General features: G+C 57.5%; 3 protein-coding genes across 8 annotated transcripts in view; 1 reads left to right on the top strand and 2 right to left on the bottom strand.

Annotated features, from left to right (window-relative positions):
- Window positions 1-1,348: 1,348 nt before the first annotated feature.
- Window positions 1,349-16,060, bottom strand: CUL7 (cullin 7). 3 transcript variants are annotated; one of them, XM_028097722.2, is made up of 26 exons: window positions 15,710-16,059; window positions 14,298-14,885; window positions 13,601-13,752; window positions 12,957-13,457; window positions 12,310-12,448; window positions 12,014-12,210; window positions 11,491-11,719; window positions 10,535-10,772; window positions 10,339-10,444; window positions 9,149-9,376; window positions 8,761-8,851; window positions 8,489-8,660; window positions 8,215-8,320; window positions 7,825-7,920; window positions 7,460-7,635; window positions 7,022-7,155; window positions 6,518-6,700; window positions 6,145-6,251; window positions 5,878-6,060; window positions 4,187-4,347; window positions 3,797-4,013; window positions 3,418-3,694; window positions 2,526-2,671; window positions 2,251-2,377; window positions 1,969-2,174; window positions 1,349-1,726 (listed from the first exon to the last, which is right to left on the bottom strand). In XM_028097722.2, the coding sequence occupies exons 2-26, from the start codon at window positions 14,875-14,877 to the stop codon at window positions 1,403-1,405; spliced, it is 5,076 nt and encodes a 1,691-aa protein (XP_027953523.1). In that variant the 5' UTR covers window positions 14,878-14,885; window positions 15,710-16,059; the 3' UTR covers window positions 1,349-1,402. The 3 variants fall into 3 exon arrangements, with proteins under 3 accessions (XP_027953523.1, XP_027953524.1, XP_027953525.1); XM_028097723.2 differs by having other exon boundaries at window positions 11,509-11,719; window positions 15,710-16,058; XM_028097724.2 differs by lacking the exon at window positions 1,349-1,726 and having other exon boundaries at window positions 1,986-2,100; window positions 15,710-16,060.
- Window positions 16,061-16,443: 383 nt separating this feature from the next.
- MRPL2 (mitochondrial ribosomal protein L2) lies at window positions 16,444-20,777 on the bottom strand. The gene is made up of 7 exons (XM_028097456.2): window positions 20,594-20,777; window positions 18,554-18,722; window positions 17,845-17,986; window positions 17,617-17,732; window positions 17,430-17,540; window positions 17,050-17,123; window positions 16,444-16,693 (listed from the first exon to the last, which is right to left on the bottom strand). Exons 1-7 carry the CDS (start codon window positions 20,684-20,686, stop codon window positions 16,481-16,483), a joined length of 918 nt encoding a protein of 305 aa, XP_027953257.1. The 5' UTR covers window positions 20,687-20,777; the 3' UTR covers window positions 16,444-16,480.
- Window positions 20,778-20,950: 173 nt separating this feature from the next.
- KLC4 (kinesin light chain 4) overlaps window positions 20,951-21,686 on the top strand; it is a 50,221-nt gene continuing 49,485 nt past the window's right edge. For 2 of the 4 annotated variants that reach the window (XM_028097652.2, XM_028097651.2), the window contains exon 1: window positions 20,951-21,014. The gene's annotated coding sequence lies outside the window, so the exon portion shown is untranslated. The other 2 variants (XM_028097653.2, XM_028097654.2) reach the window with 2 other exon arrangements.

Raw genomic sequence — 21,686 nt, 5'->3', positions numbered from 1 at the left:
TCTGATGGAGAAGGATAGGCTCAGAAAGAGCATGAGAACCCAGAAAAGGGCAAAAAGTTCTGGCTCCTAAGACCTAGCTCAGTAAGGGCATGGCCTGGGCCCATAAAGGAGCTAGGCCATGATCTCTGGCACAAAGGCGGAGAGGTACCCAAGTGACAAACTTCAACAACCCCGTGTGCCCTGGGGCCCAGTGCTGCCCTGGCCTGCTGCCAGTCTCTGTGTTGTGGACTAGCGTGGACCAACCAGATATTCTGCTCTGAGAACCACCCACAGCACCATGGGGGCACCATACTGCAAAGAAAGCAGGCACGGGCCCTCCGTGGCTACCCTGTTTGCCCTCTGTTTTGCTGTCTTGTCCTGGGCGTCCTGACTCTCCCAAGCCCTGGCCTTCTTCCCTTACAGATTCTATTCCAAATCTCTGTCTTGGGTAGCACCCAGTTCCCTCTGTCTGGCCTCTGGGCCCTCTCTCACCACGTGACTCCCTCACTCCTCCCCCACCTTTCTTCTGTAGCCTTCTCCTAGTCATCTCTTGGCTGCAAGAACCTTGGACTCAGGAGGCCTGTGTCACTCCTTCCTGACCCCTGGAATAGCGCGTGCCAAGATGCAGTGCTCCTCCCCTGGCACTAGGTCCCCTAGCGCGCCCTGCCCTGCCTCGGTGTGGGCGGGGCTAGGGGAGTCAATCAGCAGCACAGAGCAAGCCTCCCCAACAGTGGCCCGCCTATGGTGCTAGTGAGGGTCTGGCTATGGCAAGAGCAGCTCTACAGGACCCAAAGAGGGCAGTGAGGAGGGGCTCAAGGAAGCTGCAGTTCCTTCTTGGTCTGCTTCCAACCCAGATCCTAAAGCTTTCGGATGGAATGCATATTCAGGCTCCTGGGTGCCTGCAGTGGCCACAAGGGTCCTTTATCTTATCGTGCATTACACTCATTGCTGGGTGTGGTGGCCAAAAGAGGGATTCACTGGCACGTCAAATGCTCCCATACCTGGTGCTCGTCAGAACCCAGAGGGACTCTGGTCCAATTCCACAAATGAAAACGATGGAGCCCTGCTTAACAATCTGCCCAAGTTATAAGCCACTGAGCGTGTGGCAAGGGGAACTTGGGTCTCCAGCCTGCCAGGTGAAAGCACTTCTGACCACATACTCTCTGAGAAGGGCTGGAGGTCCATCCCTGTCTACTTACCCCCCACCCACACCTGACTCCCTCCACCGCTCTCCCCGGGCTGCCAACTTCACCCTAGCCAGTGACTCTCGGCATGGGATGACGTGGCCTCAGAGCCAGAGGGCTCCTCTCTCCAGCCAGAAAGTCTCCACGGCCCCGTCAGAGCCTTAGCACTCACCACACAGGCCATGTAATCAAACTCCTGCATTTTATTTCCGTAAAAAGCACTGGTCCCATCTCCAGGGCTACCGGAAGGTAGAGAAGCTCTGGGTGCCGCTGCAGGAGGCGTAGGGCACGCCCCGAGAGCGGATCTGCAGGGTATGGAAGGTGAGGGGTGGGTTGGGGCCTGAAGAGCCTGGGTTCAGGGACTCGGTGTGAGGCTCCATCACCGTCACGGGGACCGCATAGGACAGTGTGTGGGGCCGGTCATCATGGCGCCTCACGGTGCCCTGGCCCAGGAGGTGCAGGATACAGGAGAGGACGTCGGTACTGCTGCAGGCAGACCCCCTACCGAGGCTGCTGACCAAACCCCTGGGAGGACATGGGCCCTTCTGCCAAGCGTCCAGGACCTGGGAAGGAGAGGGAAGGGAACACGGCAGGTGGGAGATGCCCAGCTGACTCCACCTTGAGCTCCCACTCCGGGCACAGGCTCCCAGCCAGTGAGCTCTAAGGCCTTTAGGCGTGCCCCAGCCTCCCCCCTCATCCACCTACAGGCTCCACGGTGAACCAGATGCTTCCAAGGTGGACAGGCCTCCTCCTGTGGGCTGCCTCCGACCCCGAAGCGCCCTCCCCCCCACCCACCCCCACCTACCCGACAGACAAGCTGGTCGATGTGCAGCCCCTCGTCCCCGTGTGCCTTGAGCATGCGGACAATGAGGCAGTTCAGAAGGTTCCGTCTCTTCTCCAGGTTCCGACCCTCTTCATCCTCAGCTTTCAGGTACGTCTGAGGTGGGATAAGCCACACGTTGCCCCTCCTTGGTCTGGGCTCCTCGCTGGCATCTCGAATCTTGAGCACCCCTGAAATAAGCGCTAGTCACCAGTGGGGGGCCCACGAGGAGGCTGAGAGCAGAGGTCCCTCTCCCCAAGTACATACCTCCTGGGATACCCTTTTGCTCCTGAAGGTCCAGGGGGCCTCTCGAAGAGGTAAGAGGCCCAATCGCCTGATCGAGCATGTCTGGAGAGAGCCCGGAGAGCGCCAGCAGGCTCTCCACGGAGACAGCCTTAGAGAAGATGAAGGAAATACTCAGGGCTTCCCCAAAGAGTGGAGCAGAAAAGGGAGAAGGAGGGAAGATAGGGAGTCGAGGTTTAGGGAAGAGGGGTGGGGGGACAAGGTACAGAGAGCAGGGCTGCCTAGCTGGGCTGGGCCACCTTCAGCTCGTTGAGATATAGCAGCAACCACATCTGCACGGTGGACACATGCAGGGTCTGGTCCCCAAACTGCAGCTCAGCCCGGCCCAGCCACGTCCACTGCAGCCGCCGATGGGGTCCCATGTCCAGGGCTGGGTAGCTCTGACCTGAGATGGGTCAGGGAGAGAAGGGGGTCAGGGCTGGTGAGGGAGGACTGTTGGTTGAGCCCTGCCCCTGCTAATCTCTGCTGAGCGTGCACCCCAGTGTTTATGGATCCTGTGCTTCCTGGTCTGAACTTCCAGAGCTCAGCCTTCGCCGTGCCTGCCTCTTGGGTAAGCCTCAGGTGTCTGGCAGCCCACCCTGTGCCTCGCCTTGTGCCAGGGGGCTCTGATCAGTGCCTTCCAGAAGTCCCCCCCCCCTTTTTTTTCCTAGGGAGACAAAACCATCAAGTGAGGAAGGCCTGGGGCTCTCACCAAACTGGACTATCCACGATGAAAGAGGGAATGAGGTCTCCCTGGTTAGTGTGGGAGCCCCCCAACCACCCCCCCGAGGGCAGGGTCTGAGTCTCTTCCCCCTGTGTTGCTTCCCAGCCCAGGATCAGCCCCCAGTGGGAAGCTCAGGGGACGACGACTGACCAGGAGCCAGACCCCTGCCACTGGGGGCAAGTCCTTCCTGGTGGCCTCAGGTGCCCCTGCCTCCATCCTCTCCACCTCCCACTCCCTAAAGAGAGTCCTGTGTTTGTTTTCAGGACAGAAAAGGCAACAGTCTGGGGACCTGGTGCTTGATAGCCCCAGCCCTCACCCCAAACATAAGCTCTTTTCTTCTCAAATCCACTCCACTGAGGCTCTCACCCCAGGGCCCGCCCCCACCCGCAGGCTCCCTCCCCGAATGCCTCCTCTTCCGGGCTCCTCACTCTTGCTGTAGAAGTTGGAGTAGCGGTTCAAGGTGCCCCTGAGGTAGGAGGGCAGGCAGGTTCGGGGGTTCAGCGTGTGGCGGATGGAGGCAATGGGCCAGCAGCGTGGGGACAGGACGAGCACGGCCACTTCGGGCATGGCCCCCTCGTAGTAGAGATCCTCATCTTCCTCCTCCTCGTCCTCCCCCGCCACGTCTGCGGCCACTGCTGCCCCAGCTCCCTCTGCTTCCTCTGCCTTCTCCTCCTCGTGCTCCTTGTCACTGGCCTCGGGGCCCCCCTGAGGAAGAAACACGGGGTGCCCGCCAGCCGCTGGGCCTCCTCCGGTCTACTCCTTGCCTCCCTCCCTTCCCACCCTCCCTTGGCCGGCGCCCACGCCCACCTGCATCTTCTTCTCGGTGTCGTCCAGCTTCAGGAGTTCCTGATCGAGCTGCTGGAGCTGGTAGACGTGAAACTGGCGCTGCAGTTCCTCGGAGGTGCTCAGGCTGCGCAGCATCTGCTGGGGGAGGCGGTTGGGGAAGCAGGGCCCGATCTGCTCCAGCACAGCCCCCTCCAGCCAGCTCGAGCCCACGCCCAGGAGACGGTCTGCCATGTAGTGCCTGCAGCACACGCAGAGCAGGGCCGAGCCTCAGTGTGGCGGCAGCTCGGCCCGGCCCCCCGCCGCCCCCCCCCACACTGCCCAAAGTCTGGACTCCCTGGGCCTGCGAGCTGGCGCCAGCCCTGCCCCCGCCCCTGCCATCCGTGCCCCCCCCCGCCCCAGATCCGCACTCACTGGTAGTAATGCTCAAAGGTGGTGGCTATCTCCAGGCCGGAGAAGATGAGGACTGTCTCCAGGCACCGCTGCAGCTGCACCAGCATCTCCATCCCCCGGGCTCCGCCGATCCGGCTGCCCTGGATCCGCTGGTCGATGTGCCGGGCAAACTGCTCACTCACCTGCACACGGAGAAGGGCACAGGGAAACCATGCACAGGCGGCTGGAGGAGGCGGGCGGGGGCAGAGAGGAAGGTCTGCGCAAGTGGACAGAACAGCCGAGCTGCTTCCCAAGGTGGGCGACACTTTTACAAAACACTTTTATAAAAAAGAAAAAGAAAAAGATAGCAGGAGGGGAAGAATGAAGGGGAGTAAGTCAGAGGGGGAGACGACCCATGAGAGACGATGGACTCTGAGAAACAAACTGAGGGTTCTAGAGGAGGGTGGGGGGATGGGTTAGCCCGGTGATGGGTATTAAGGAGGGCACGTTCTGCGTGGAGCACTGGGTGTTGTGCACAATGAATCATGGAACACTACATCAAAAACTAATGATGTAATGTATGGTGATTAACATAACAATAAAAAATAAAAAACTTTTATAAACCTGTCAACAGTTGTGCAAGTTAACAATTAGGAGGTTGGTTTTTTTAGAGATTTTATTTATTTGACAGAGAGAGACACAGCGAGAGCAGGAACACAAGCAGGGGGAGTGGGAGAGGGAGAAGCAGGCTTCCTGCTGAGCAGGGAGCCCGATGCGAGGCTCGATCCCAGGACCCTGGGACGATGACCTGAGCCGAAGGCAAACGCTTAACGACTGAGCCTCCCAGGAGCCCCAGGAGGTGTTTTTTTCACACTGAATGTTTCTAAAAATTAATCACAATAATTTAATATGAGGAAATGATTTATGTGCACAGAGATGGTCCCACTGCAGTGTCACTGATCAGACAGAAGGACCGGAAGCAACTCGAGCAGCCGCTGTTCAGCCCCCTGCCGCGCTTAGCCCGGCTGACTTTATCACCTGCCCAACCGTGCGCCTTCCCAGGAAGACTGCAAACTTTGAGGAGAGGGACTTTGTCTATCTTCAGCTCTTATCACAGTGCCGGACACATTTGAAGTGCTTATTACACATCTACGGAATGCTGGGAATGGTGGAGTAAATTCTAGTACACCCATTAGATGGAATTCATACAAAAATAAAAAATACGGACAAAGCAACACTGAAAAAGGCTTTTAACGTAACAGTCAAGGGCGCCTGGGTGGCTCAGTTGTTAAGCATCTGCCTTCAGCTCAGGTCATGATCCCGGGGTCCTGGGATCGAGCTTCGCATCGGGCTCCCTGCTCGGTGGGAAGCCTGCTTCTCCCTCTCCCTCTGCCCCCACCCCCACTCATGCACTATCTCTATCTCAAATAAACAAACTCTTAAAAATATGTATATATAACGGTCCAAAGACAAGAGCATAAAGCGTTTTGGCTACTTGTGGGTAAAGTGTTAAACCGTGCACACAAATAGAAACAGCAAGCATGTCAAGACAATATTAGACGAGCACCTTGCAGGCCACTATCTGTGTCTTTGGTGTTTGAGTTTTCAAACACATGGTTCTATGCAAACCCCGGTCCTTGCTGAATGGGCACAGAAGGGAGGCCGTTGTGAGGAGGGGGGCACAGAGTGATTTCAGGGAGGCGCCCGGGGCAGAGGCAAGGCGGGAGGCTCACGTGGGCAGCTTTGAGGAATGGGAGCTTCAGCAGGCCGCCAGCACAGCCGTTGTGCAGCGCCAGCAAGAAGGCTGCCCTGGGCCCAAATAGCTCGGAGCTCGACTTCTGCAGGCTGTGAAAGTGTTCGCAGTAGCGGGGCACGAAGTCGTCATCCCGCCAGCGCGAGGTCAGGAAGCTGTTCACCTGGAGGGAGGTGGCTGCGGCGTGAGGGCACGGCCCAGCAGGCCGCCGTCCGCCCTCCCCTCCCTGGCACCTGCTCCTGCCCACCTGCTCCTCCACCACTGCCCGCCAACAGCGGGTCAGGTTTCTCACGATGCTGCTGGGAAGCCCCCGGGTGGCCAGGGAGCTCCAGTCGTGGCTGCGGTTTCTGCCCTCTGTGGAGACAGGGGAAGGGGCGGAGGCAGGGGCAGCCCCTTAGCTTGGGGGTCCCCAGACCAGGGTGAGCCCTGGGGCCTTTCCTGACGTGCTGCCCGCCCCCTCCCCGCCGTGATGCTCCTGGGTGGGGGTGACACAAACCGGGAAGATGAACAGCTGGGTGGGGAGGGAAAGTGTGAGGAGGGACAGAAGGCAGTAGGGTGCGAGTGGGGGTCCACAGAGAAACGCTTCTCACCGACCTCCCACCGGAACTGCAGGTACTCACTGGGCCGGGGAGCGGCCATTGCTGAAGGGGGCGCCTCGCAGGGCTCCACGTGCACTAGCAGGTGGGTGAGGCGGCGCACCCGGGAAGAGAAAGCAGCCGCGCGGCTCTGGGGGTTGTGGGCCGCCTCCCGACACTCCAGGTACTGGTCCAACAGCCAGCCCAGGGGGCTGATGCCATCCTCATCTGGAGGTGGGGAAAAACAAGCCAAGGAAGGGCGTGTCTCCAGGGCAGTAGGAGAGGCTGGACTGGACAGAAGCACCGAGAATGAGGGCTCAGACAGAAGGTACCGGGTGGTGGGGGTGGGGGCAGCTAGCAAGGCCCCCTTTATGGTGTCAGCTGGCACCTGGGAGACATGGGAAAGGAGATGGCCCCTGGGCTGGGAGGAGAGGGGCACTGGGGTACCAAACCACTGCAGGTACCAAATGGGCCAAGAACATAATGCAGATGGCTCTACGGCAGAGCAAGAAGGGGCTCGTTAGTGGGGCCAAGGGTCAGGACCGTTACCGGGGGAGGTGATGTTCTGCACCAGGGGGCTGACCAGGGCCTCCCAGCAGGTCTTGCCCAGTGCTTGGGCGGCCTCGTCATCAGGGAGGAAGCGATCAGCAAAATTCTGCTCCTGGCGCAGAGCCCCGTTGAGTCTGGGGGAGGCAGGTATCAGGGGCTCGAATTACCCCAGCATCTGCCCAGCCTAAGACGGCCCGGCTAGCCCCTACCAACCAGACCCAATCTCTACCCAGTACTTCGAAGCTCCCCTGCGTTAACCGGCACCTCCCACCCCCAGCCCACCAGAGAAATCTCTTCTCTCCATTCTTTCTTTCCTTCCCCAAACTGTAGAACACCCCAGCCGCCTCTCCAAGCATGTTAACCCTCCATCGAACCCTACCCAGGGTACTACTCTTCCCTTTCACACACACAGAGCCACACGCACATGCTCGCACACACCTGGAACTCAGGTGCAGGAGGCTCCGGCGGTCCTCCGCTATGTCCTGGCTCCAGGCCTGTGCCCGCACCATGTAGAAGAGGCGTGTGTGACGGCACAGCTGCTCCCGAAACACCGGCCAGAAGGTGGGCTTGGGGCCCAGGACCTCCAACCCCCGGATGCGCGTGTCGATGCCACCCTGCAAGGGATGCAGGCCTGTCTTCACCTGCTCCACGTTCCCCTCAGGGTGCGCTGGGGTCAGGCACACCTTTGTGTCTTACTCCTGGAGTTGCCCTTGCCCCGGGCTAGAGCCCTGACTCAAGATCTGCAACAGTTACAGAACCCAGAGCTCCATACCCCCAGACCACACCCCAGGCCCCCGGCAAACCTGCTGGCAGCGCTTTATGCGGATCTGGATGATGGGCCAGAAGCGGTTCAGGTTCTCCAGGAGGATCACCCGGCTGGCGGAGGGCATCACATTGACCTGGTGCGGGGCAGAGGGGGCTGTTGTCAGCTCCCCGTGTGTGGATGGCAGTGCTGGCAGCACCCACACCTGCTCCTGTTCCCTCCTTCCCTCAGCCCAGGCGGGTGTGGGGTCCTGAACAAGGAGTCCCAATGCCACCCTCACTCTTGGGGCCTGATGCTGTCACAACGGCACAGGGAGAAAGGACTCTACTTTCTAGGGGGCTCCAGACGGGGAAGAACTTAGGTGTGTTCAGGAGTCTGGGCAGGAGGGCGGGCCCTGTGAAGGCTGATCTAATGGCATGCGGATCCCTACCGAGTTGAGTTGTGTGTTAAGAGAGCTGGCACTGTCGCCCCCAAACACCACCACCCTGGCCGGCATGTAGCTCGAGTCTTCACCAGCCACCAGCAGAGTTAGCTGCCTGGGAGCAGGGATGAGGAAACCATCAGGACCGGAACGAGTCGTGTCCTTGTAGACACAGCCAAGGGGACTCTGGTCACGTGTGGGCTTGAGGGGGGCCCCGTGGTGCTTCCCCCAAGACAAACACAAGGAAGTCACGACAAAGTGCGTACGTTGTGGGGCACGTTACCTGATGAGGACGCCCTGGCGCATGTGCAAGGTGATGTAGTGGGAGCCGGTGCTGCCGCTGGACTCCCAGTAGGTCTTGGGGTTGCGGTCCGTCAGCTTGCTGGCCCGGTGCGGGTTGGAGGACACCTCCACCTTCTCCCAGCACTTGTCCTCCTTCACTTCCACACTGGAGCCTGGGGGCGGGGGGAGGGGCGGCCGTCAGAGCCCGGTAGGTGTGGAGGGAAAACGGACACAGGTGTAGGGGTGTGGCATAAGGCGGGGACAGGCACAGACCCTGGCACAGGTATCTGAGGAACACGTCAAAGAAGGGGATGTTGATGGGTCGGTGGGTCCGTCTGTGGTCTTCGATCTGGCCCAGCACCATCTGCAGCCGGAACATCAGAGAGAAGGGCGCGGGGAGGGGGGAGGAGGGAGGAGGGAGGAGCACACGTGGAGAGCACATGCAAACACGCATGGAAGAAAGACCCAGCAGCAACGGGACTTCCTCCAGAACCCTGGCGCGGCAGGACCCGGTGGGGAAAGGGGTGCAGAGAACAAATGCCCTTCCTCGGGTTCACTGGACTCTCCTGCCTTTCCCAGCTGCAGGAATACAGCCTCTTCCCCCACCACTGCTCAGGGCTCATGGTCTTACCCAGAGGCGAACCCTGCCCTCCCTCCTGACCTGGATACAGCCTCCCAGGATGTTGGTGGTGAGTTTCCGGTAGAGGTGGGCATGCTTCTCACACTTGAACACCATGTCCCGCAGCTCCTGAGCCAGCTCCAGTTTTCCCAGGTGCTTTTCCAGGGCCTTGGAGATGGCATCTCGGGCTCCGAGCTGATTCAGCACCACGGCATAGTCCCTGCTCGCGGAGGCTAGGCGGTGCAGGAAAAAAATCAGCTCCTGGAGCACCTGAGGTGGGGACAGCGCTGGTCAATACAGGGGATGAGGCCCGGGCCACAGGGAATCTTCTGGAGTATTTACTATGCACCCACTGTGGTGTATAGGTGCTGGGGCTACCACAGGAAATGGACAAGAGGAACAAGGGCTGGGTGGAGTTGGAGAACCCAAGGCAAACAGACACGGAAAAGCTAAGAGATGCTCTGCCATCCTGGGGTGCTTGACGACTGATTATGTTGGCAATAGGTGCAGAGAGCTTCCCAGGTGGTTCCTTCTTAGGCCATGTCCCAAGAACCAGCTGTGGGGCTGCATTTTGAGATGCTCAGGCCCCAAGCACAGACACCTGGTGGCGGGGGGTGGGGTGGAGAGGGACGCTCAGTGAGTCTACCTGTGAAATGAAAATCTGGGTAACCGCCAAAGGTGTGCACTGCAGACACACCCTACCAGGCCTTCCAAGCCCAGGACCTCTCTGTGGCGGGGGACCCTGAGATATGATGTCCCCTCTGCCTCTTGCATCCCCCCCGTCCCCCAACAGGCCCAGCCAAACAGGAGCTACTGAAGCTTCTCATGTAATATAGCCATAACCTTTTGTGTAAGAAAGGAAATGGCAAATAAGATCATACGCTTGGGCTTATTTATATTTGCATAAGGCCCACAGGAAGGACACATTAATTAATATGAGTGGTAACCAATAAGGGACTTGGGGAGAGTCACTGGGAAAATTAGATGGAAGTGAGAACAGTGGAAGTGAGAATTCTCAGTGTAGACCTTGTTCTACCATTTTGATTTGTAACTGTATGAATGTATTACCTATTTGAAAAAAAAAAAAATTCGATTTTAAAAACAAATCCCAAACCAGGAGCACAGAGGCTCCATTTTGCCCTCCAGAGCCTCGCCCAGGGGGCCTGCCTCATCAGAGGCTGCCTTGCGGCCTCTCCCTCCAGCAGCATCTCCGCAGAGCAGGGTGGGGGTACCTCTCGGTCAGTGTCTGGTGACCGCAGGCAGGCCATGCAGGCGTCCATGGCCTCGTGCCAGGGGAGAAGCAGTGCCTCGGGGAAGTCCACCAGCTGCATCAGGATTCTGGGGAGTGGGGGTGGGGAGGCAGGAGGAGAGAGATGTGCAGCTAGCCTCAGAGACCCCTTGGCCCCATGCCCCGCCCCACCCCCTCACCTCAGAACGGTCAGGTGCAGGGGTTTGTTGGCCGCCGGGCTGGCCAGGCTCCGCATCAGGGTAAGGAAGGGCTGGGGCTGCCGCTGCAGCTGGAGCAGGAACGGCCTGATCTCTGTCTCCTGGGGCCGCCCCGAGCTGAGGGCTCGCTCCAGGTCCAGGAAGGTTCTCCCAGGCGGACCGCAGCCCTCCATCAGTCGCCGCAGAGGAGTGTCGGGATACTGAGTTGGGGGTTCTTTTCCTACAGGAAGGTGGACGTCACAAGAGTTGGCCGTGGTCGGTGAGGTTAAGATCAGAAAAAGATAGACACAATTATAGCTCCCAATTTCTCCTAAAAATGTTTTTTTTGGGGGGGGTCCCCCTAAAAATTAGCTTGGGGATCTTAGAGCATCTCTTAATGTATTTATAAGACTGCTCTGTGACAAATCTTGTGTTTTATATTCTTAAAATAGCAAAGGAGCCTTCCGTCTGCAAATAACAGAGCATTTCCCTGTATCTAAAAGCACGCAGGGCACCTGGGTGGCTCAGTTGGTTAAGCGACTGCCTTCGGCTCAGGTCATGATCCTGGAGTCCCGGGATCAAGTCCCGCGTCGGGCTCCCTGCTCGGCAGGGAGTCGGCTTCTCCCTCTGACCCTCCCCGCTCTCAAGTACTCTCTCTCTCATTCTTTCTCTCAAATAAATAAAATCTTAAAAAAAAAAAGCATGCAATACTTTGGCTTTCTCTACAACAGAAAAAGTTCAACGTGGAGGCTTTATGAGGCTTCAGATCTCTTTCAATGTTCTGACTTTCCATCCTCTCCTGCTCACTGGAGGGAGCCGCTCTACGCTTCATTTTCCTCCTTGGGTGCCAACTCTTCCAGACAGGAGGGCACCAAAATTGGCACAGACACCTCTCCTGGGCTGAAGCCCTCCTGGAGGCCAGCCTACAGAGCTGCTGCAAAGTCTGTCTAGCGCCCCACCTTCCACTCTGGCTGCACCTGCTGATTCCTGAGGCTGGGCCTGGGCTTCCAGCAGGGTTGGGTAAGCTGGCTGCCTCGCCAGGGCCTCGGGCCCATATTTCCTGTAGACACGGCAGTTGAGCAGGTCCCTGAGAGTGCTGTCATCGAGTCGCTGTGGCAGAGCCAGCAGCAGGTCCTGGGCCAACTCTATGGGCACGGCCAGCTCAGCTAGGATCTCGTCATCCAGAACCTGTCGTTGGGGAGAAGGTCTCACTGTGGGTAGCCCTGCCAGCACAGAAGGCTCCAGGGGCCACTTGGTAGTGGTGCGGATCTCCGCACAGGCCTTCTCCATCCTGAAGCTCTCCTGGCTGGCAGCTGCCTCCTCCCACACAGCTTGCCAATGCCTCTGAACATTCTAGATCCCTCCCCTGCAGCCCCTTACACTGTGGACCTCCACTCCCCATCCTAAGCCTCCCAAATGCTCTATCAGTCCAGCCCTTGCCGTGAGCCCTCCGACTTCTGGGTGTCTCCAGGCTGGCTCTACCTCCCCATCCAGGTTCTCCTGGAGGATCTGGAGAACCTCCTGATGGTCGGGGCCATCGAGCTTCTTGATGAAGAAGAGGAGCTCCCACCACTCCGCCTGGGACAGGTGTTCACTCTCTTCAGCATCCTCATCCTCAGGCAGAACATAGGGCACTGCATAGAGCTCTGTCATGGGCTTCCACCGCCAGGTGGGCAGAGCTGTGGGAACAGGTCAGAGGGCCCGAAGATGTCATTGCCTGCCGGGCCAGACCACTGCTCCTGTACTCAGCGCGGACCCTGCTTCCTCTCCGGGCTCACCTACACCCAGGGCTCCACTGACCGCTGCCCCGTGGTACTCATCAGCCTCAACCACATCCTCAATGTCTTCCTCAAAGCCCAGAATTTCCAGCATGTGCCAGTGTACCCAGTAGGTGCGGCCTGTCGACTCCCACAACACCTGGAGGATATGGGGAAAAAAGAGAGGGAAAGGAAAGAGATGGCTCACTTAACGGCTGGTGGTGGCCCAATGATGAGAACATACAGCTCTCTGGCTGACCACCCGGCCAGGTTTGGAACAACCTCCAAACAATACAATGCTGGCCTATGGAGAACACGAACATACCCACAAAGGCTGCCTTCTCCTATGGGAATAGGCTCTGCTTCTCCTCCCCCCATCCTTGATGGCTTATGCCGCCCCCCCCACTTCCTCCTGACCTCAGCTACTCTCTCCCTGACCCCGACCTTTGGGACAGTCTTGCTGTATCTGTTTCTTCCTGAAGAAGAAACAGCCCCGATTTTCTCGGCCCTCCAAATGGCCCCCCTCTTACCTGCTGACCCCCTTTAACCACTGCAATCCCCACGGGGTTTTTCTCCCGGGGTGGCCTGCCAGAGCCCCCTGCACAGCAGCCCCAGTTATGCTCCCCCAGCTAGATCCCCACCAGCGTCCCCCACGCGCCCTCACTCACCTGCACGGGGGGCACGCCACTGTTGCTCTGACGGAACTCGCCCTCGTCCCCAGCGCTGACCTCCTCGTAGTCCTCCAGCATGCGCACTCGCATCCCGGCCTGCAGCATCTCTCGCACGTACAAGGCATAAGTGTTGCCACTTGCAAACTCAGTGCGAGGGCGGAACCTCCGTGACCTCCTAATGGAGGGCTGGGCCCGGGTGGGAGGCAGCCCCGGGTTGGCCTCTGCCAGCTGGGGCTGGAAGATGGAGCAGGAGGACCGTGCCGAGGGCCCCTGTCTGCTCGAGGCCCAGTCCCAGCGCATGGCCTGCACCAGCTCTGAGATCAGGGTGCCCATGGCCATGCTGAACTCCAGCTCCAGTCGATCCCTTTCCCCACTCAACTCCTCAGGAGCAGAGTTGTTCTGGGCTCCCGGTTCTGCAGCGCTGTCATTCAGCTGGTCCAGAAGGGAAGTGACATGCAAATAGCGCTTCACCAGGGAGAAGAGCAGCCTTCCTGGGACCTGTGGGATGCAACCTTGGGCCTATATCCACCTTGTTCCAGCTTTAGCTCATCTTTCCACTCCATCCTTTAAGGACGGGTACAAAGTCCTGGTCCTTATATCTTGTTTAGAGCCCCCGCCCCCAATACCCCCCCACAGAATACCTGTGGCAGCTGAATGCCCTCGAAAGACATGGGGTGTTCAGAGAGTGTGGCCTGTGCAAACAGGGCTAGCAGAGCACAGCGGCTGTCAAAATCCAGGTGTTTCTCAATGGCCTCTTGCTGGCTCAGCGAGAGAAGGATCTGGGTCCGTGTCCCTAAAACCCACACCCCAGTCAGTAATGGCTCCCTCACATGCTCTTCCCAGGCATCCCTCCTAGACCCTCTACCCTCTCAGTCCAATCCCTTTGTCACCACGCATTAGGGATGACATGATTTGCTGATTTGCTTCAAAAGCAACAACTTACTATCTTTTCTATATATGTATTTCGTATACGTATATATCCTGCAATAGTCTAGTATCTTAACTCTTCCTTTGCATAGAGATCCAATTAATATGAGGTTCTTGAGGATTCAGCCCTTCCTCTCTCTCTTATTATTTTTTAAGTAAACTCTATGCCCAACATGGGGCTTGAACTCACGACCCCTGGGATGAAGAGTTGCATGCTCTCCTGACTGAGCCAGCCTTCCTCTTCCTATAGAGATGTCCCCACCTACCTTCCTACCTCCTTTTCTTCCACCTCAAAGAGAAGGGCAACAGAATCATTCAGGCACTGATGAGGCAGAGGCTCCTGCCACAGTGTCCTGTGAGGCCCTGGGCTGACCTAGCTTCCCCTTCCTTTGGCCCCACACCGTTCCTCACCAGCATCATGGGAGGCCAGGGCTTGGATCATCCGGCCCGCACTCCAGCGGATCTGATAATCAGGACTACTCAACATGTGCATGAGCAGGTCCAGGACCCTTGGGTCTTTGAACACCCCAGTCAGGGGCTCGATGCTGGCGTACGCGCTGAGTACGTGGACCGTGTGAAGCAGAGGGGCAGGAGGGATGGTGCCCGCACACTCCTCCAGCTGCCGGAGGGCCCTCTGAATCAAAGACTTCACATCGGTTTCCATTTCCCCCAGCACGGATTTGTCCAGGGCCCCAGCGTCCCCTGCAATCTCCTGCGAGGGCCCGATGACCTGTCCGTCCTCGTCCAGCATCTTGTGGCAGTTGGCGTAGATCTCGTCGTTGGACATCCACAGCAGGATGTGCTCAGCCTTGCAGTCCACTTGGCTAGAGCCCCCTTCCCCGTCTTCCCCGCGCCGGAGGACGAGCCAGCGGATCTGGTACTCAGGATGCCCATCGTGGCCCACCCGCTGGCGGATCAGCTCATCTGGATAGGCGTGCAAGCCCGGCCCCAGGGGCACTCTGAATTCCCTGTAGCGGAGCTCCCCTACCATGCCGGCACCTGAGACACACAAGCAGAAGAGAACAGGCAAGCTAAAATGAAAATCAAGGACATCCAGGAGTTGGGGAAGCAAATGTGGTAACAGCTGTCCCGTTGACTGGGGTAAAGCAGGGCCCAGGAGTTGCCTGCTGCAGGCTGGGTGCGGCCAGGCCTCAGCAGGGGAACACTGGGGTGTTTGTTCTAAGAACACAAAGTTTGGTTGAAAGGAGGGTCCGAGGCCCGGCAGCCTGGAATGGGTTGGTTTGGAGCAATGGGAAGGGGACAGTGGGGGCAGGGCAGCCTTGGAGTTACAAGTGAATCCCAAGGCCCTGGGACAGGCAGCAGCCCTGAGAAGGAGATACAGGACACCAGGAGGGGTGTGTGTGGGGTGCGGGGGGGGGGGGGGGGGGGGGGCGTTGGGGAGTGAGACCCGAGTGTGTCTGGGAAGGGACGCCAGGTCCAATGGTTGAAGCACAGGAGTGTGTCACAGAGACAAGAGACCCGGAGAACTGTTGGTGGAGTGGGGTGGGGGGAGGGCAAGGCGCGATGGGCTGGGAGAGGCTGGTGGGCTGCGGGCGCGGACTGGAGACGCTGGAGCAGCAAGCCGGAGGGGGCGGCGGGAGACCCAGGCCAGGGTCACGGGAGACCCGGTGGGTGAGCGGCGGGAGCAGGTGGGCGCGAGGAGCCGGGGGCGCGCGGCAAGGTGCGGGGGAGGGGGCCAGGCCACATGAACGAGAATCCCAAGGCACTGTGGAACTGGGGTGGGGGGGGTGTCGCGGCCGGTGGGCGAGTGTGTGGAGGAAAACCCAGGGTAGGGGCAGGGGCCGCGGCGGGGCTCTGGCCACCTCAGAAGTCGATGGGGGTCCCGGCGCGAGGCCTGTCCTTCGCTGAGCTAGGGACGCGGCGCAGACGATGGCGGCGATGCTGGCGGAGATTTGGGCCCCGCCTGGGCCCCTGAGGGGGTCGAAGCGGAGAGGCGGGAGGGGGCGTGCCTCCGAAGGACAGGCGGGCGGGCAGGGGGCGTGGCACGCAGGGACCGAACACCTCGGGGCGGCCACTGTCACCGCCCGCGCGCACAAGGCCGCCGGGGCGGGCCAGGGCGGGGTGGGACCGGGCCCAGCCAGCGGCGCCGCCCGCCCACCTCCGGGAGCTCCGTCACCGGCCCGGAGCGGCGGCTCGTTTCCGCCGGGCCCAGCGGAAAGCTGGGGACCCTGGGAGAGCGCCGGGGCGGAGTCGCCGGTGCCACCTCGGCGACGCGCGGCACCTCCTCCTCCGCGCCGCCTTTTCCTCTTCCTTTTCGCCCTCCCTCCTCCCACCGGAAGTGCTCTCCCCAATTCCCGAAGTCAGAATTGAAGAAGACCTTGGAGGTCATTTATTTCCGCCCCCTCAGTTGCAGAGAAAAGAAATGAGACGAGGGCGGCGGGGGGGGGGGGGGGGCGGCTGGAAATGAGAGGGGAGCAGCTCCGGCCCTTGCCGCATATTGTCCTTTCCTTTCTCTCTCCCATCCTTGTTTGTGCCTCTGTTCCCCCCCACCCCGTCTAGTATGTACCACCCTCCCTCCCAAAAAGACAGTAACAGATAAAAATGGGGGGCGATTTTATTAGAATCCAGGGATATCAGCCCTGAGCAACTACCGAGGGCAGCTTCACATAACTCTTCATGGGGGGCAGTGGCCGAATCTTGCGGCCAGCCCAGCCCCCCTTGCGGTGCCATAGCCCGCTGGAAGGCCTCTTGCCCAGCCAGCGGTTCCGCCCAGCCTTGCCGATGACGCGTTTGTTGTGATCGACGTTGGACACCCGGCCTACTGTTGCCACGCACGTTTCCAGAACCTGACCGAAAAAGCAGATGGAAGAGAATGCACCGCGGGGAAAGAACCTGACATTGTTGCCTGCGTGACTCTGGGGAGGCTTCTTCCCCTCACCGAGAGAAGGGAGAGGACAGGAGAAAACCACAGCATAATTGAACCTGAGTGCAGGTCCTGTGGTAGTTGAAAACAAAAGGCACTGTTCCCTCACCCATTATAGTGCCAGCCTGACAGGGCATGCCTAGTCACATGGCAGAAAGGGACACACCTAGCTCACGGTGGTTCCTAACATAAAACACCTGTGAACTATCCCAGCCAAGAAAGGTACATTCCAAAAATTCCTCCTTTGCTGATCCCTCCCACGTGTACCCACACACACACCTGCATCTGTCTTTTGGAGGGCAGCTGGATGATGGCCGTCCCATTCACTTTCCGTAGCAGCACACCACACGTCCCTGGAGAAGGGAGAAGAAGCAGCTTTGCCACCCTGCACAAGGTTGGAGTTGGGGGCAAATTTATAGGGGAACATACCCCATACCGTGCCCTTGCTTTGCCCTTTGGGAGCAGACACACTGAAGCAGGATGCATGCAATGTTTTAGGTCAAAACACAAGCACCTCTCCACCCTTGTTTTCCGTGTTTTTTCCTTCTTTTTCTCTGCCAGTGGACCACACCTGGCCCCAGAGGTTCAGAGCATTGTGACTTCAGGTACCCTTTGGCTTCCCAAATTGTAAGACCCCCAAGTAGCTCCTTTCCTCATACCTGCAGCTCGGATATACTGGGCCCCCCGGCCTGGCTCACTCTCCACATTGTTGATGAGGGTCCCCACAGGCAAGGCCCCAAGAGGATGTGCATCCCCTTCCCGAGCAGCAACTAAAAGACAGAATTTCATCAGCCCTAGACCCCTTGCAGCCTCCAAGCCCATACACATCTGGCAGCCATCTCTTACCTGCCATTCGGCCTATGTGGTCAGAGTTCAGGATGATATCTCCAGCCTGCATGTTTTCTGTGGCAATGATCCAGCGTTTCCGGCTGCCCCCCGCAACCAGAGCTATGTCTGCTGATCTGTTCAGGGTGAGGGACATATGAACAGACCATCTAGGCAGCCCTACATCTTCTGAAAAGCCATAGAACAGTCATGCAGCCACACCATCATTATCTCACATCCCAAACTTGCCTACAGGGATCATAGCGGACCACGATGACCTTCTCCTCAAACGGTCCTGGCTTCGTTTCCAGCTCAGGCCGGAACCGCAGAAAGTCAATCATGCGATAACGCTGCTTATGGCCCCCACCAATACCATGCACTTGGATTCGGCCTGTGGTCAGGAGAGTGCAGAGACATGACCCAAGTCAGATGAATCAGTTCCCAGCAGTGGGAACAGGCCCATCCTGGGCAGAAAGCAATACTTCCTAACATTATGACACAAGCAGAAAATAATAAAAAATTTGTACAGCACAGTGGGGTAAATGGGGGTGGGGAAAGACCTACATGGAGCTTGGTAAAAACATAATTATAGGACACTGAAATTATATGAAACCTCCAGACAAAATCTCTACAAATTACTGAATTCAGTAAGTTTACCGAGAGTGATGTAAATAGTGCTCAACTGTTGTAAATTTCTGAAGGACATGAAGAAGAATGTCATGAACTTCATGTGTATGTTTGGTTTTCTGCAACTACCTAGATCATCTTTAGGAGCACAGACCACCTTTCTGTTGCATTGTATTCTACTCTCTCGTTCTTACACACATACTATATACCGAAGGAGTCCAATAAATGCTTTTTATTTACATTCCTCTCCCTGTCAAGAAATAGACCTAGAATCCTAACATGCGTTTCCCCTTTAATGCTTAAATCCTCTTGCTCTTGCTCTTGCTCTCACCTGTGTGGTTTCGGCCCCCAGACTTCCTCATCTTCACTGGTGTAATGGTGTACTTGGTACGACTCTTCCAGGACACAAAATTGGCACTAAGGGCCATGGAGGTAAGCAGTGGGCGGCAGGGGAGCAACACTGAGGAAGAGGGCAGCTGGAGAAGGGTAGTATTTGTCACCTAGAGATAAAAACAGAAATCTCTTTGACTTGAAAGGTAACTGAAGGAGAAGCCCCAGAGAACCAAGGGTGAAGGCATAGACCAAGTAGCCTACTTCCTTCTAGGAATGTCCCAGATTAGCTGTCCAAAAACTCCACTCTTCACTGCTTGCATACATACCAGGGTGGAATGTTTATCTAGGTGTATGTGTGTTGATTATCTCTCCTTATTTGATCCTTTAACTTCTGAAGTATTCTTCAATGGAATGGTCTCCCCTTGGTGCATCTCCTTCCAAATTTGGCTCAAAACTCTCCTTCTCTGGGAAACTCTTCCTTCTTTAAACAACTCCCTTTTCCAACGCTTGTAACTTTCACACATCCATATGCCACCACCAGCACCAATGCCTTTTGCCCCTCTGCATTATGTTTCTGGGAGTTTTCCTGGTGTGAATGGAGGGGAGGGATGATTTCTGTCTTGTTCCCTGCTGTAGTCCCAGCATTTTAAAGTAGGTTGCTTTGGTTTTGAGTTTTAAGTATGCATCTGCTAAACTCCACCATCATCCAGAAAGATCCAGAGGAACAAGATTTACACTTTTCTTTTCTGTGACTCACCAATCACCCACTAGGGACATTGAGGATAACTTCACTTTAGGCTCCTAATCTTGTTACTTTGCCCTGCATTCTCTAACCTCAGCAATAACTCATCTTCAGTGGTTAAGAACCCAGGCTTTTTTTTTTTAAGATTTTACTTATTTATCAGAGAGAGAGAGAGAGAGAGAGTGCGCGTGCGCGCGCACAAGCAGGAAGAGGGGCAGACAGAGGGAGAGGGAGAAGCAGGCTCCCTGCTGAGCAGAGAACACAACATGGGGCTGGATCCCAGGATCCCAGGATCAGGAGCCCAGGTTTTGAAGCCAGACTGTCTAGCTTCCATACTTGGTGTATGGGGCGCCTGGGTGGCTCAGTTGGTTGACCGTCTGCCTTTGGCTCCAGTGGTGATCTCAGGGTCCTGGAATCGAGCCCAGCGTCAGGCTCCCTGCTCAGCGAGGAGTCTGCTTCTCCCTCTCCTTCTGATCCTCCTCCCCACTTGTGCTGTCTCGCTGTCTCAAATAAAAAAGAAAAAATCTTAAAAATTCCCGGGTGCCTGGTGGCTCAGTTGGTTAAGCAACTGCCTTCGGCTCAGGTCAGGATCCTGGAGCCCCTGGGAGTCCCGCATGGGCCTCCCTGCTCAGCGGGGAGTCTGCTTCTCCCTCTGACCCTCCCCCCTCTCATGCTCTCTCTCAAATAAATAAATAAAAATTATTTTAAAAAATACTTGTGTATGACCTTGGACTGATCAGTCTTCTCATATGTAAAATGGCAATGATAACTACCTTATACAGGGGTTGAAAGGAGCTGATTTATTTAAAATGTCAATTACTTATGCTTGGCTTATGATTGGTGCTCAATGTCAGTTACTATTGAAACCTGTAAAATACTTTCACTTCCAATATCTCGTCTGAGGAATCCAGCGGCCCTGTGGGACAGTAACACTTAATAGAAGAGAAAGCTGAGGCTGAGAGTGATTTATCCAAAGACCCAGGCCATGGGCGCCTGGGTGGCTGGTTGAGCGTCTGCCTTCGGCTCAGGTCATGATCCCAGGGTCCTGGGATCGAGTCCCGCATCGGGCTCCCTGCTCCTTGGGAGCCTGCTTCTCCCTCTGTCTCTCTGTCTCTCTGTCTCTCTCTCTCTGTCTGTCTCTCATGAATAAACAAATAAAATCTTAAAAAAAAAAAAAAACAAAGACCCAGGCCGGCGTGATTCCTGACCAGACTCACATCCTCCGCCTCCCATCCCAGGGTGCCCTCTCCGGCGGCCCGAACACAACCAGCCTCATTTCCAGATAGGGTGAATTACCTGGGCGGCCGGGAGCAGGCTGGGGCCGAGGGCGGGTGCTGGGGGCGTCAGGCTCAGGGAGCCCAGAGCGCGAGTCAGTACCCTCAGAGCCATGAGGGCACCCAAGCTCCGCCGGGGTCAGCACACCACCATTACTTTTAGCCAGGCCGCCCGTCGTCTTTAGATGACGCTAACAGATCTCGGTGCCGTCGCTCCCTCCTGACGTAAGGAGGAGGACCGAGAACCCGAGACGAAGGTGGATATACACCTCCTTTCCTCCTTGCGCGTGGTCAAAGCCAATCCTCGGGCGGCACTTACGTCGCGTGACTGGGGAGCAGGCCCCGCCCCTCGAAGCCGTCAAAACAATTGCCTCGAGCGGCAGCCATGATGAATTTAAAGGGGCAGTACCGGCAAGGGAGGCAGCCAGACCGACAGACTGCGGGTGAGTCTTTGAGGGTACTTCAGGGGCTGAGGGTTGAGGTCCCGCTACCTCTTTTCTGCATTCCGGGACAGATGAACAAACCCCCACCAGCCGACCTCACACAACTCCAGACGACCTGAAAAACTCCGCCCCTTGCGAGTCTTCCCGCCCCTCGGCGTCCAGACAGACAGACAGACGGCCTGCCCCGCCCCCTGCGCTACAGATCGTCTCATTGACCTCTAGTACCCCTAGGTACTCGCCCGTGACGCGGAGCTCGGCGGTCCACCCGCACCTCCCCCATCGCCCCCGCCCGTCTCACTCTGTCCCCACCCCGGGCCCCAGGGCAGGTCGACAGCCGGGGACATTTCTCGACCGCATGCCCAGGCTGGGAGACCAACTCCCAGCGCCGCGTTTCCTTGTGACCCTACAGCCGCTCAGAAGACCTGCCATTCTTTCCTGCATCATCAGGCGTCCAAGAGGCACCCTAGGGTGACTCCTCTCAGAGCCTGTTAGTACGTGGTCATCACAGAGACAAAGCCACGAGAGTGAATGGGTCAGGAGTGACCAGGTCTGCCTCCTCACCTTTTCCCAGCACGCCCCTTGCTGCAGGTCTCAGATCAAGTCTCATTCCCTTCTTAGGAGAAGATAGCTCTCGTGGACTGGGGTGGGAGGTTGCCTTCGGGTAGGAAGAGG

Source organism: Eumetopias jubatus, unplaced genomic scaffold (genome assembly GCF_037043125.1).
Source record: "Eumetopias jubatus isolate StellerSeaLion01/CBP00866 unplaced genomic scaffold, mEumJub1_p1.0 scaffold_6, whole genome shotgun sequence".
NCBI lineage: Eukaryota > Metazoa > Chordata > Mammalia > Carnivora > Otariidae > Eumetopias > Eumetopias jubatus.
Note: the sequence above shows the minus strand (reverse complement) of the source record. Positions and strands in the feature narration are given on the sequence as shown.